Source organism: Lithobates pipiens, unplaced genomic scaffold (assembly GCF_037356315.1).
Source record: "Lithobates pipiens isolate NorthernLeopardFrog02 unplaced genomic scaffold, aLitPip1_a1.2 Scaffold_18, whole genome shotgun sequence".
NCBI lineage: Eukaryota > Metazoa > Chordata > Amphibia > Anura > Ranidae > Lithobates > Lithobates pipiens.
Genome location: NW_027507758.1, coordinates 365,892,812 through 365,908,942, shown reverse-complemented (window position 1 = coordinate 365,908,942; position 16,131 = coordinate 365,892,812). Strand labels below are relative to the sequence as shown.

Genomic DNA, 16,131 nt, shown 5'->3' with positions numbered 1-16,131 from the left:
TCACTCTTTATGGGGCCAATATGGTCTGTCCTCCCTTTTTTACTGTTTATATGCTTAACCACTTGAGATCCGCGCTATAGTCAAATGACGGCTACAGCGCGGATCTCGAATGCCGGGACTACGTCTATTGACGTCGTCCCCTTTAATGGCTCCCGGGAGCGTGCATCGGGGAAAATCTGTGTTGGTCGTGTCCCCTGGACACAGCCAATCACAGATCGCTGTAAACGGCCAATCACAGCGGCCGTTTACAGCGCGATCGCCGCCTCCAATGGGTGATGATCTCAAATGTAAACAAATGAGATCATCTCCCATTGCCGAATCTGTCTCCTCACACAGAGACAGCGTGTGAGGAGAGAGATTCAGTGAGTTGAGAAAAAAAGTGTTTTTTGTGCCATCTGTGCCCGCCAGTGCCCATCTCTACCCCACCAGTGCCCATCTCTACCCCACCAGTGCCCACCTGTACCCACCTGGGCCCACCTGTGCCCACCTGTGCCCACCTGTGCCATCTGTGCATCATCTGTGCAATGTCAGTGCCCATCTGTGCACCGCCAGTTCCCGCTAGTGCCCATATGTGCACCGCCAGTGCCTGCCAGTGCCCGCCAGTGCCAATCGGTGCCCATCTGTACCAATCGGTGCCCATCTGTACCATCTGTGCCCATCTGTACCATCTGTGCCACCTCAGCAGTGCCCATCTGTGCCGCCTCAGTGCCCATCTGTGCCACCTCAGCAGTGCCCATCTGTGCCGCCTCAGCAGTGCCCATCTGTGCCCATCTGCTGCCTCATCAGTGCACATCTGTGCAATAAATCAGTGCACATCTGTGCCGACCCATCAGTGCCCATCTGTGTCACCTCAGCAGTGCCCATCTGTGCCGACTCAGCAGTGCCCATCTGTGCCGACTCAGCAGTGCCCATCTGTGCCGCTTCAGCAGTGCCCATCTGTGCCCATCTGTGCCCATCTGCCACCTCATCAGTGCACATCTGTGCAATAAATCTGCACATCTGTGCAATAAATCAGTGCACATCTGTGCCGACCCATCAGTGCCCATTTGTGCCGCCTCAACAGTGCCCATCTGTGCCACCTCAAAAGCACCTATCTGTGCCACCTCAAAAGCGCCCATCTGTGCCACCTCAAAAGCGCCCATCTGTGCCACCTAAACAGTGCACATCTGTACAATCAGTGCACATCTGTGCCGACTCATCCAGTGCACATCTGTGCCGACTCATCAGTGCACATCTGTGGCGACTCATCAGTGCCCATCTGTGCCACCTCTGTGCTGCTTCAACAGTACACATCTGTGCCACCTCATCAGTGCACATCTGTGCCATCAATCAGTGCACATCAGTGCCACCTCATCAGTGCCCATCAGTGCAGGCTTAACACCAGCAACCATGTCTAAACGAGTCTTTTCCGCCGAGGAGGCGTACAAAATTCTTTCCACGGCCGACGAGAGCAACGGGGAGCTCTCCTCTTCAGATTCTCTTTCAGATTCGGATTCTGAAGCCGACATAAATTATGAGCCAGTCCTCAGCAGTGAAACACTGACTGAATCCGAGGAGGAAGATATCCGGCCCATCAAACGAAGGCGTTCTAGTGAGGCAGTGCCGTCCACCAGCACCGAAGTGCCATCCACCAGCACCGCAGTGCCGTCCACCAGCACCGCAGTGCCCCGGCAAGAAAGGCCAAGTACCAGTGAGGTGTCATCTCAGCCCCAAAGGGTTAGGAGCCATGCCGGCCTTCCCTATGCCCTTCAGAACCCCTTGTGGCTTCCTCCTAATTCAGGAGAGGCCAATGTTCCCCCTTTCACTGCCCAGCCAGGAGTCCAGGTGGACACAGAGAATTTTACCCCAATAGATTTTTTTAATTTAATTTTTACGGAGGATATGTTGTCGTCAATTGTAGCCCAGTGCAACCTGTATGCACAACAATTTATTTTGAAAAATCCGACATCTTATTATGCTCGTCCCTACGAATGGAGAGACCTAAAGGTGGAAGAGTTCAAGGTTTTTTTAGGCCTCACATTTAACATGGGACTCAACAAAAAAAATCTATTGCGTACCTATTGGTCAACCCACCCCCTCCACCACACACCGCTCTTCTCCGCGGTAATGCCCAGAACCAGGTATCAGATGATCCTGAGGTTCTTACATTTCAGCGACAATACCCAGTGCCTTCCACGAAATGACCCAAATTACGACAGGCTTTACAAAATTCGTCCAATACTTAATTATTTTTCACAAACATTCCCCAAATTGTTTACCCCGGACCAACACATATGTGTGGATGAGTCCCTTATTAAATTTAGTGGTAGGCTTAAAATGAAGCAATTTATGCCCAGCAAAAGGGCCCGCTATGGGGTGAAAATCTACAAATTATGCGACCGAGCCACAGGGTACACATATTCATTCATAGTGTACGAAGGAAAGGACACCCAGCTGCAGCCCCCTAATTGTCCGGACTACTTGGGATCCAGCAGAAAAGTTGTTTGGGACCTCATATACCCCCTATTGGATAAAGGCTACCACCTGTATGTAGACAACTTCTACACATCTCTGCCCCTGTTCCACAACCTTCACCGGAAGAAGACGCCAGCATGTGGCACCGTAAAAAGTAATCGGAAGGGCTTTCCACAAAGTCTTGTGAATAAGAAGCTGCGAAAAGGAGAAACCGCAAGTCTGAGAAACAAGGAGGTTCTGGCAGTGAAGTGGAGGGACAGAAGGGATGTGTATATGTTGTCTTCTATCCACAATGATACGTTCGTGGAAATCCCAGAAGGAATGGCCCCATAAAAAACCCAAAATGCATTTATGAATACAATTTGTTCATGGGGGGAGTCGACTTCAATGACCAAATGATGGAACCATATCTTGCCATAAGAAGGACATACCATTGGTACAAAAAAGTAGCAATTTATTTTTTTCAATTGGCCATTTACAATCCCTATGTCATTTACCGCAACTCCGACCAAAACCCCAAACGTTTCTTTGGCTACCAGGAGGAAGTTTTCACTGCCATTATTTTCCCAAACGGCCCACCAGAAAATATCCGATCAGACGTTATTAGTCGACTCTCCGAGCGCCACTTTCCCGATAAAATCCCTCCCAAACCAACAGGCCAAAGACGTAAAAAAAGATGTAAGGTGTGTACCAGAGCAGGAGTCAGAAGAGACACATCTTATTATTGTGCACAATGTCCTTCCCAACCAGGCCTCTGCATAGGCGACTGTTTTCGGCGTTACCATACTTCAATAAATTTTTAGTGAAGTATGGTAAACATAATCCTCAGTTCCTGCCTTCATACACCTTCACACCCCTTATGCCACTGCCTGCTCTGTAACTGACCCTGGCTTGTTATTTGACCACTCTTATGCCTGCCGATTCTGTACATACCGCTGCCTGATCTGGAACTGACCCTGGACTGTTATTCGATCATGCTTCTGCCTGCCGATTCTGTACATACCTCTGCCTGATCTGGAACTGACCCTGGACTGTTATTTGACCATGCTTCTGCCTAACGATTCTGTACATACCTCTGCCTGATCTGGAACTGACCTTGGACTGTTTGACCACGATATTTGCCTGCCTCTTGGACTGATCTTGTATTCTGCAACTGGACTAGTGGGATTCAACACGGGGTCTCACATATGTGAGGGGCTACAGTATAGTTTTTCTGGATGAAGAAAACAATTTTCTTATTCCTAGATTAGGGTCTGGAGACTCGGAGGCTTCAAAGAGATTTGGGAGGGAGAAGCCTCTACCCCTATCCCCATTCTGTCCTGAACAAAGCTCTACTTCTGTCTGCTGCCTGTAGGACTTACTGCCGTCATGCCACACTGACCACACCACATGGACCTGCCTACTACCAGGACCAATATTTTTGGCACTGCTGACAATATCTCTGCACTGACCCTGGACTGTATATGGACAGTATCCCTGCCTGCTGCCTGAAAAATTGTGTTCGCTGTTGCTGACCAAGTCCCTGCCTGCTGCCTGGACCAGTGATATCCTCCTGTGGACAACTGTGCTTCTAAAACCACAGGTAATCTTTTCTTTACCCTTTGCTCAGCATAATGTATTTGGGGGTGAAATTCTTGGTATGTGCAGGCTATGTGTCCCTGGAACGCCGACGGTGTTCCTTGCATGTTGCGCCTCTGTATGTGGCCAGGCTGTGTAAACGTCTCACACATGTGGTATTGCCATACTCAGGAGGAGTAGGAGAATGTATTTTGGGGTGTTATTTTTGCTATGTAAATGCTATGCGTTGGAAATATCTTATAAACGGACAACTTTGTGTAAAAAAAATGCGTTTTCATTTTTTTCCACATTTTCCAAAAACTTCTGTAAAACAATGAACCATTGAAAAGACTCATTATGCCCCATAGATTATACGTTGGGGTGTTAGCTTTCCAAAATGGGGTCATTTTCTGGACATTTCCATTGCCCTGGTGTTCCAGGGCCTTCAAAACTGTAATAGGTGGTTGAGAAATGAAATGTGTAATTTATGCTCCTAGAATGCCTGAAGGTGCTACTTCAAAATTAGGCCTCTGTATGTGGTCAGGCTGTGTAAAAGTCTCACACATGTGGTATCATTATACTCAGGAGGAGTAGGAGAATGTATTTTGGGGTGCCATTTTTGCTATGTAAATGCTATGTGTTGGAAATATCTTATAAACGGAAAACTTTGTTAAAAAAAAATGCGTTTTAATTTTTTTCCACATTTTCCAAAAACTTCTGGAAAAAAATGAACCATTGAAAAGACTCATTATGCCTCATAGATTATACGTTGGGGTGTTAGCTTTCCAAAATGGGGTAATTTTCTGGACGTTTCCATTGCCCTGGTGTTCCAGGGCCTTCAAAACTGTAATAGGTGGTTCAGAAATGAAATGTGTAATTTATGCTCCTAGAATGCCTGAAGGTGCTACTTCAAAATTAGGCCTCTGCATGTGGTCAGGCTGTGTAAAAGTCTCACACATGTGGTATCGTTATACTCAGGAGGAGTAGGAGAATGTATTTTGGGGTGCCATTTTTGCTATGTAAATGCTATGTGTTGGAAATATCTTATAAACGGACAACTTTGTGTAAAAAAAAAATGCGTTTTCATTTTTTCCACATTTTCCAAAAACTTCTGGAAAAAAATGAACCATTGAAAAGACTCATTATGCCTCATAGATTATACGTTGGGGTGTTAGCTTTCCAAAATGGGGTCATTTTCTGGACGTTTCCATTGCCCTGGTGTTCCAGGGCCTTCAAAACTGTAATAGGTGGTTGAGAAATGAAATGTGTAATTTATGCTCCTAGAATGCCTGAAGGTGCTACTTCAAAATTAGGCCTCTGCATGTGGTCAGGCTGTGTAAAAGTCTCACACATGTGGTATCGTTATACTCAGGAGGAGTAGGAGAATGTATTTTGGGGTGCCATTTTTGCTATGTAAATGCTATGTGTTGGAAATATCTTATAAACGGACAACTTTGTGTAAAAAAAAATGCGTTTTCATTTTTTCCACATTTTCCAAAAACTTCTGGAAAAAAATGAACCATTGAAAAGACTCATTATGCCTCATAGATTATACGTTGGGGTGTTAGCTTTCCAAAATGGGGTCATTTTCTGGACGTTTCCATTGCCCTGGTGTTCCAGGACCTTCAAAACTGTAATAGGTGGTTCAGAAATGAAATGTGTAATTTATGCTCCTAGAATGCCTGAAGGTGCTACTTCAAAATTAGGCCTCTGTATGTGGTCAGGCTGTGTGAAAGTCTCACACATGTGGTATCATTATACTCAGGAGGAGTAGGAGAATGTATTTTGGGGTGCCATTTTTGCTATGTAAATGCTATGTGTTGGAAATATCTTATAAATGGACAACTTTGTGTAAAAAAAATGCGTTTTCATTTTTTTCCACATTTTCCGAAAACTTCTGGAAAAAAATGAATTATTGAAAAGACTCATTATGCCTCATAGATTATACGTTGGGGTGTTAGCTTTCCAAAATGGGGTCATTTTCTGGACGTTTCCATTGCCCTGGTGTTCCAGGGTTCAAAACTGTAATAGGTGGTTGAGAAATGAAATGTGTAATTTATGCTCCTAGAATGCCTGAAGGTGCTACTTCAAAATTAGGCCTCTGTATGTGGTCAGGCTGTGTAAAAGTCTCACATATGTGGTATCGTTATATTCAGGAGGAGTAGGAGAATGTATTTTGGGGTGCTATTTATGCTATGTGTTGGAAATATCTTATAAACGGACAACTTTGTGTAAAAAAAATGTGTTTTCATTTTTTTACACATTTTCCAAAAACTTCTGGAAAAAAATGAACCATTGAAAAGACACATTATGCCTCATAGATTATACGTTGGGGTGTTAGCTTTCCAAAATGGGGTCATTTTCTGGACATTTCCATTGCCCTGGTGTTCCAGGGCCTTCAAAACTGTAATAGGTGGTTGAGAAATGAAATGTGTAATTTATGCTCCTAGAATGCCTGAAGGTGCTACTTCAAAATTAGGCCTCTGTATGTGGTCAGGCTGTGTAAAAGTCTCACACATGTGGTATCGTTATACTCAGGAGGAGTAGGAGTATGTATTTTGGGGTGTTATTTGTGGTATGCACATTCCCTGTGGGAGAAATAAGCTATTACCGTATATACTCGAGTATAAGCCGAGATTTTCAGCCTCTTTTTTGAGGCTGAAAGTGCCCCCTCGGCTTATACTCGAGTCACCGCTGTCTGACTGCTCGATCAGCGTATCGAGCAGACAGACGGCGGACATTAAAATTCAAAAGCCGCGCCTCCTTCTCCGCCTCCGCCTGTGATAGGCGGAACACTGAATTTCCCAGCAGTCAGTGTTCCGCCTATCACGGACATCCGTTCATTCTCATACTACGGACGAGTATGAGAGGATGTCCGTGATAGGCGGAACACAGGCTGCTGGGAAATTGAGTGTTCCGCCTATCACAGGCGGAGGACGGAGGCGCAGCTTTTGAATCGTAGAATGGCCGCCGAGAAGAGCGGCGATCCATCGGCACGACACGGGACGGAGGAGGCACGGGACAGAGGAGGCACGGGACACCGGAAGGCACGGGACAGAGGAGACACGGGACAGAGGAGGCTCGGGACGGAGGCTTGGGACACAGGTAGGCTGGACACACACACAAGGCTGCACGGACACACACACACACACACACACACACACACACACACAGGGATGGATGGATGGATGGATGGATACACACACACACACACACACACACACACACACAGGGATGGATGGATGGATGGATGGATACACACACACACACACACACACACACACACACACACACACACACACACACACACACAGGGATGGATGGATACACACACAGGGATGGATGGACGGACACACAGGGATGGATGGATGGATGGATGGATGGACACACACACACACAGGGATGGATGGACGGACACACACACAGGGATGGACGGACACACAGGGATGGACAGCCATGTCTCACCCTCGGCTTATACACGAGTCAATAAGTTTTCCAGTTTTTTGGGGGTAAATTGGGGGCCTCGGCTTATATTCGGGTCGGCCTATACTCGAGTATATACGGTACAATGAAAATTTTGTGAAAAAAAAATCTTAATTTTGCAAAGAATTGTGGGAAAAAATGACAACTTAAAATAACTCACCATGCCTCTTACTAAATACATTGGAATGTCTACTTTCCAAAAAGGGGTAATTTGGGGGGCATTTGTACTTTCCTGACTTGTTAGGGTCTCAAGAATAGAGATAGGCCTTAGTACATCAGATGTGATCTTTTTTTGCAAATCTTTATGATTTGCACCATAGCTTGTAGACTCTATAAATTTCACACAGATCAAATAATATGCAATAATTTGGGTTATTTTTACCAAAGATGTGTAGTAGTATAAATTTTGGCCAAAATTTATGAAGAAAAATTGCTAATTTGCAAAATTTTATCACAGAAACGAAGAAAAATTCATTTTTTTTCAAAATTTTCGGTCTTTTTTCATTTATAGCGCAGAAAATAAAAAACCGAGAGGTGATCAAATACCACCAAAAGAAAGCTCTATTGGTATGAAGAAAAGGACAAAAAAATCATTTGGTTACAGTGTTGCATGACTGAGTAATTGTCATTCAAAGTGTGAGAGCACTGAAAGCTGAAAATTGGTCTGGGCTTAAGGGGGGTTTAAGTGCCCAGTAAGCAAGTGGTTAAAGAAATTCTTGGGTTTTGTTTTGCTCTCCTCCGCTATGTTTCTTTTGTGTTATATCTTAGCTGCCCTAATTGCACCCTTACATTTCTTGTTGCATTCTTTGTAAAGTCTGAATGCTGATGATGATTCCTCAGCCTTGTATTTTTTGAAGGCGTTAAGCCATCCAGGATTTTTGTCAGTTGTTTTAAATTTATTTCCCAATGGGATGCACTGGCTTATGCCCTTGTTTAATATGCTCTTAAAGCAAACCCATCTCTCCTCTGTGTTCTTCGTTCCTAAGCTTGTATCCCAATTTATATCTTCTAGCAAGGTTCGTAGTTTAGGGAAGTTGGCTCTTTTGAAATTCAGTGTCTTTGTATTCCCCTTATGTTTGCTATTTGTGTGATTTATACTGAAGCTAATAGACCTGTGATCACTGTTTCCTAAATTGCCCCTTACTTCCACATCTGTGATCAGGTCTGTATTGTTGGTAATCAGTAGGTCTAGTAACGCAATGTAGCATGGATGAGCACTGATGGGGAATGGATGTGGCACGGATGATCACCGATGTGGCATGAATGTGGCACGGATGATCACTGCTGTAGCATGGATGATCACTAATGTGGCAAGGATGAGCCATGGATGGGGATGGATGAGCATGGATGCGCATGGTTGAGGATGGATGCGCAGGGATGGAGCATGGATGAGCATGAATGAGGATGGATGAGCCAGGGATGGAGCATGGATGAGCATGAATCAAGATGGATGAGCCAGGGGTGGAGCATGGATGAGCATGAATGAGGGCGGATGAACAAGGGATGAAGCATGGATGAGCATGAATGAGGATGGATGAACCAGGGATGGAGCATGGATGAGCATGAATGAGGATGGATGAGCCAGGGATGGAGCATGGATGAGCATTAATGTGGATGGATAAGCCAGGGATGAAGCATGGATGAGCTAGAATGAGGATGGAGGAGCCAGGGATGGAGCATGGATGTGGATGGATGAGCCAGGAAAGGGCACAGATCAGTGCTGTGGGTACATCAGATCCAGCCCACAAGCACTGCTGCACCGACTCTCTCCTCTCCTCATTCGCTGTCCCGATTGGTGCAAGGAGAGGGGAGGAGCCAAACCAAACATACTCTGATTTGTTTACAAGTGATCACTTCATCATCGGATGGAGTGATCACATGGTAAAGGGCCACTGTCATTGGCCATTTATCCTGATTCGTGACACGCCGGGTCTAGGAGAACTCACGGAACTTCCCTGGTGCACACCCCAGGGGGCACGATTCTGGGTGGCCATCAGATGATGGAAAATAATTATCTGACCAAGCTGTAGCCATCATTCAGCTATCATTCAGCTATGGCCCGGTCACCAAGTGGTTAAATGCAATGCACGCAAACACAATATAATACCCAATTTTTGTTGGTAAAATATAAAATATGGTGTTGCGCTAAGTAAATAGATACCAGAGATGTCACACTTAAAAATTGTGCACGTTTCTGGAATGGCGCCAAACTATAGTATTTAAAAATCTCCATAGGCGACGCTTTATAAGACTTTACAGGTTACCAGTTTAGCGTTATAGAGGAGGACTGGTGCTAGAAATATTGATCACGCTTTACAACACGTGCATTTGTCTTTGCACAAGAGCATGGGGGGGGGGGGGGGCACTTTACATTTCTTTAGAGAAGAAGGCGGTGGCGACAGAAGACAGGGCCAACGCTAGACCCCAGAAGAGCGGGACAAGACCCGAAGTCAGAAGAAGACCCCCGGACGGCGGCGGGCTCCTCCGCTAGTAAAAGAGCTAGCAGAAGATATCGGAGGAGTCCCCCATACTCATTCACATAGGGTGGAGGGCAGGTATCTGGGGCCCCCTTATTAAAGGGGGCTCCCGGATTCCGATAAGCCCCCCACCCGCCGACCCTGACAACCAACGGTCAGGGTTGTCGGGAAGAGGCCCTTGTCCTCATCAACATGGGGACAAGGTGCTTTGGGGTGGGGGGGCCGCAGGGCCTCCCCTTTCCCCAAGGCATCCCCCCATGTTGAGGGCACGCGGTCTAGTACGGCTCAGGAGGGGGGGGGGCGCTCGCTCGTCCCACCCCTTTCCTGACCGGCCGGGCTGCATGCTCGGAAAAGGGTCTGCTATGGACTTTGGGGGGACCCCCACGTCATTTTTTCAGCATAGGGGTTCCCCTTTAAATCCATACCAGGTGACGGGGCAGGTGAGATGTCAATCTCGCCGATGGAGGCGGCGACATTCACTTCCTTTGCTAGTCCTGGCTAACTGGAGCCATGTTCAAAATGAACGGGCTTTTCTCTGTGTGTGGGCAAGTCCGTTCACTTCTAAAGTCCGGCGGACTCCCGCCATAGTCTGTGTTCTCCCGAAAAGTCCAGTCATGTGTGGGCAGGTCCGCTCATTCGGAAAGTCTGGCGAACCTCAGCTGCAAAGTCCGGTGGTTTGTCCTACGGATTAAGTCCGCCGGATAGTCCTATCGTGTGTAAGCGGCATAAGTGTATAGACAAGTCAAATTCTTCTTCATTGATATTATTGTAATATAATAATTTATACTTGCATAAACATGCTTATAGCCATGTAAACATGCGTATGCAAGTAAATTGCTGCACTCAAATGTAAACTTTTTTATTTTTGCTCTATTCAATACTGTATTACTGATCTTTACTCTATACTGTGTGCATTGTTCCATAGACAACAATGCATCTAATTTCAAATCACTAAAAACCATGGCATTATTTACTCCCGTGTGCAGGAGGCCTAACTGGTAGAAAGAACACCATATTGACTATTTATCCCGGTGTCCAACGGTGACCCCACGGAGCAGTGCCGGATCTCAAACGGCAACGTCACCCAAAACCCGGATCCACTGAGTGTGCCCCATCTCCATGGGAGTTTAGCATGGCCATGGGGTCACTGCTTGGACGCCGGGCCACATCCCTGTCTGCCTGGCTCCCTGATCACAGCACAAGTATCCAATGGGATGGGGTAGTCGCCGCCTCCCATTGGCTGCGACATCACCTTACAACGTCCATTCTGTGTCTGGGTGGCGTGACATCAAGCATTGTGCCCTTCAGACGCAGTGGGGAGGAGTACAAATAGCTCCATGTGGCAATGGAGAAACCGCTGGAGTCGCTGGGAGCCCCAACGCTCACACAGTTGCATACGGGTACACTCGTTTCCATTCAGAGATAATAGTAATGCAATGCTTTTTCTCTGTCTTTAACTGGGATGAGTACCAAGTCCCACCCTGTGTGGGGGATAAAATTGTTCCTCTATATCATTTATGTTCAGTTGTAGATCATCCAGGTCTTCTGACCATCCCTTCCTGTTTAGGAATTCTTATCATAAGGATCTGACTACGCAATTTATTTTCTATCATAGTCATGCTAGGAGAATTTAAACCGATCTCCCCCCGTCTTGCAAACTATAGTATAACTATATAAAACTATAGATCTCTTCATGCTTTTGCAGGACTAGGTATGATACATTTGCAGCTGTATTTGAATGGACACCTAGGCTCCCAGTTTGGTCACCTAACAGTTACTTTCCATGTAAGCCTATTTTATATAACATATTTTTATATGTACTTAAAAGATGTTATACCCTTTTGCCTAATTAGTAGTAGTAGTAAAAATGTATCAACAATCAAGGGCCTAGATAAACAATATCTTCAGATTATATCCAAGGAGGCAGATTCTCTTAGTATAAAGTTGTTAGAAAATATTTGTGTCAACATATAAAATCTGAAACAAAATCTGTGGTCATCATAATACATATATTATATGGCATGCAAGCATTCTAGTACAATTGTACCTGTGAAGAACTGAAAAAATACGCAGGATACGGTAAAACCTGATGCCAAGTTATCTTTATTGCCCACAGAGCCTTGAAATTTGAAGTAGAGGAGAAATTCAATTGTATTTGCGATTCTAGTTTAGTTTTAAAATCTTTATTCTGGCTTGGATAGGCCTGGAAGTCATAAACCTGGAAACAATATATAAAATGGTTATAAATAACCTCTCAGTGCTTACCACTAAGACATTAAACCACTTAGAAGCAGCAATCAGATGAACCAATCAGAGGCACAGAAAATTCTTATTAGCATCATGGGGAGTAAGGGTGAATGATACTTAATCACTTCAAGACGCTTTCCATGCATTTACTGTGGCAAGGCATCCTGGCTGTGCAAAACAATGTACCTGTATCGTGTAGTAGCCTCTGGGATTGCATGCGTCCGCTGATTGGCCAGAGGGGGAGCCAATCAGCGGGTCCAGTGGGCGCAATGACTGCCGGCCACCCGCGATCATTCCCCAGAGAGGCAGAATGGTGATCGGCCTATGTAAACAAGGTAGATCGCCGTTCTGACAGGGGAGAAGATAGAGATCTTGTGCTCCTGCTAAGCAGGAACATGGATCTTTGTGTTCTCCCAGTCAAAGCAATCCTCACACAGTAAGTAAGCACCCCCTAGGGACACACTTAACCCTCTGATCGCCCCTGGTGTTAACTTATTCCCTGCCAGTGTCATTAGTACAGTAACGGCATATTTTTTGTACTGAACACTGTATTAGTGTCACTGGTCCCCAAAAGTGTCAAAAGTGCCAGTGATGTGTCCAATTTGTCTGACGCAATGTTGCAGTCCCTCTAAAAATCGGCGGATAGCCGCCATTACTAGTAAAATAAATAAAAATTCTATAAAAATATCCCATAATTTGTAGATGCTATAACTTTTGCGTAAACTAATATACACTTATTGGGATTTTTTTTTTACCAAAAATATGTAGCAGAATACATATTGGCCTAAATTTGTGAAGAAATTCAATTTTTTTCATTTTTTTATTGAATATGTAGTATAGCAGAAAGTAAAAAATATTGTTTCTTTTTTTCTAAATTGTCGCTCTTTTTTTGTTTATAGCACAAAAAATAGAAACTGCAGAGGTGATAAAATACCACCAAAAGAAAGCTGTATTTGTCAGGGGAAAAAAGGTTATCAATATTATTTGGGTACAACATCGCACTAGAGCGCAATTGTCAGTTAAATTGATGTTGTGCCGTATCGCAAAAAGTGGCTGAAGTGGTTAAATAACTGATCAATGAATACAGCATTTGGAAAAACACATGTTTACTAATTATCATAACATCATTATTCTAAATCTATCATCTCTAGATGAATGCTATATTATAATTAAAACGTCACTATATTTTGAATACAATTCTGCAGAACAGTTCTGCTGAAAAATTGGAGGCTTTCTGGTCAGAGACTTAAAGTGTTTCTAAAACCAAAACCTTTTTTTTAGCTTTTAATAGAGTAGAAAAATGACAGAACATAGAACATCTGTCATATTGTACTGCTGCCTGTGTCCCCACTAGGGAGATTCACCCCTTCTATGTGATCTCCTAAACATAGTCACTGAAAGTAAAGGAAGATCAAAAATGTTGAGTTGTTAAGAGAAGAGGAAGAAAGAGGAATCTTTCAATGAGGACTGGTGACAACTGGGATTTGCTCCTTCTACCTGTTGTGTCTACGGGACATGAAGTGAAAGTAGTTCTAACCATTGGGACACAGATGGCAAAAAAAAGAATCTGGCAATAAATAGGCAACATTGGTTTCAATATGTCAGGCTGTAATGCATTTTTATATACTATCTTAAGCATCTTAAAATATTGATCTGTCTTACCTGGTAGTACAAATCCCCCATAACGGAGAAGTCAGCATCTGCCCAAAAAACAGCGATCATGGGTGGCGTGGAATAGTCGTTGTTGTAGAAAGTGCTTAATGGGTAAGGCATTGTGTAAATGGGGTCATACGAATTCCGCCGAAATATGATAACACCATTGTCTGTGAACTGTGGAAAAGAAAAAAAATCTGTTTGGTCAGTTTAAGCAGAAGAAGATCTATAAACATATTGTAAAAAAGTTGTTGATGATGAATTCGTATTTCAAATATTCCACAATTATTTCAGAATGGGTTACAAGATGGAACTGAGTCTCCAGTTTTTATTCAGCCATGGTACAATATTAATCACAAAAGTTATAAAAAGAACTTCAAAACACACTGACTGTGTTATTAAAATAGAAAGTGAGAAGAATCTTCATTTAAAAATGGGGTGAATTTTTACTTCAATTATCCAATCATATAATCGGATATTCAAAATGAACAGAAATTTGTTTTTCACATGATTAAAGTGAATGCTCGCAGTTTTTGAGTGAAGATTTTCAACTTGTTTAGTACATCAACATGAATACCAACACAGACAGCAATAAAAGTACTTTTATTAGTAGAATGGGAAAAAGTTCTCATTGCTGCCTGTGTCCTGTTGAAAAAGTTTCCTCACTTACTGTTTTGTCACCATGATAGGAAGATGAAAGGAAATCTTGCCAACAGGGACATGGAAACAATAAACTCCTAAAAATGATTCAAACCATTTCTCACCCTATCCAATAAAAAAATAGCTGCAGTTCTACTCTACAGTTAAATGTATGGCATTATTTACCACACGTAAATGTATTGCAGTTATGTAAAGTATTTGATTATACTATATTGTCATGTAAATTATGAGAATCATTCAGTTAATAAATTTTTCCCTTTGTTTTAACCTAGAAAATCATGGAATTATTAATCAAGAATTTATCACAGCATTTGCATACTGAATACATTTAAGCTTAAAGAGGAATTAAACTCACGCTTTTTACTACAGGTAAGTGGGTAAAAAAACATGGGGGGGGAGACTACTTTTGCTATTGTATACAATTTTGTGACCCCCTTGTACATGATTTGGAGACTCAGAAAAATAACTTTGACATTCCAAAACATTGAGCCAAATGTACAATCAATTCTGCACCATGTATCTCACTTCACTGAAAGATTTTTTGGATCTGATCACATGTATCACTTTAGTTAGTCCAATGCTATGTCTAAGAAGCAAGAAACCCACAAATTAATGTACAAGCTAATGGTAAATGTGTCTTGCACATTTCTAATGACTTCTCTTCTCTGTGCCTTTGCCTTCCAGATTCTGCTCTATACTACTCTAATGACTAGGTGAGTAGTTACTATATCTGGCATTGATTTAAATATTTTCACTCTGCTTCCTGATTTATTTTTTAGAATAAAAGGACTTTAAGCTATAGTGTTTTTTGTATACATTCTTTTTAATCATTTCTGTTCATGATAAAGCATTTAATAACATTTTATTGTCATCAGATAAAGATGAGATATTTCTTAATATACTTATATATTCCAGCCAGCATGTAGAGATTGAGGTTTATTTTCTTATGTTCCCAGGCTAATCCTAACTGCTGTACTGAAAATGCATGTTGTTTACAGGGCTCAGTAGCTGTTATTCAAGAACAGTTGAATTATTGAGAAAGTGACTCATAACTTCCCTAACCCTATAATTCTCTATATAAACTTGTAATGTTACTGTATCTTTATTTATACCATTATGATGTATTTAAGTAGTAAACTAAAGAAAACAATTTAAACATTAGTTTATTAAAAATGAATAAAAGTAATGTATAATAGAGATGGCTTAATACTATTATAGTTTCCTTTAGCGTTTTCATTTTGTTTTTCTTCATTATCTGCAAGTGTGTGTTTAGCAGGTTTTTTTTTTTACTGCATTTGCAACGGTGCAATCATATTGTTTTTTCAGCTGTCAAAGATGTTAAAATCACTTGAACAGGGGCTGTATCTCACACACACATCCACCCATGAACATGCAGTGGTGACCAATATACTAGATATACTCATTGGTGTGTGCAATCTATTGCATTAGGGTGTGCACCCTGTAGCACAAACACACACGTGTGTATATCAGCAGAGCAGTGGATGGTATCAGTTTAGCAAAGATTGGGGTCAGTAGGGCAGTGGATGTTTTCAGTTGTTTCTATTTTTATTATTTTATTATTATTTTTTACAATTTTATT

The 16,131-nt window shown here is 43.0% G+C and overlaps 1 protein-coding gene across 1 annotated transcript in view; it reads right to left on the bottom strand.

Moving 5' to 3' along the window:
* The window catches only part of LOC143988214 (uncharacterized), a 224,610-nt gene that overhangs the window by 143,416 nt on the left and 65,063 nt on the right, over window positions 1-16,131 (bottom strand). Inside the window, exons 12-13 of the mRNA XM_077487601.1 lie at window positions 13,881-14,048; window positions 12,019-12,189 (exon numbers count right to left, since the gene is read on the bottom strand). Of these exons, the coding sequence (XP_077343727.1) occupies window positions 12,019-12,189; window positions 13,881-14,048 (339 nt within the window). The remainder of the gene's footprint in view (window positions 1-12,018; window positions 12,190-13,880; window positions 14,049-16,131) is intronic.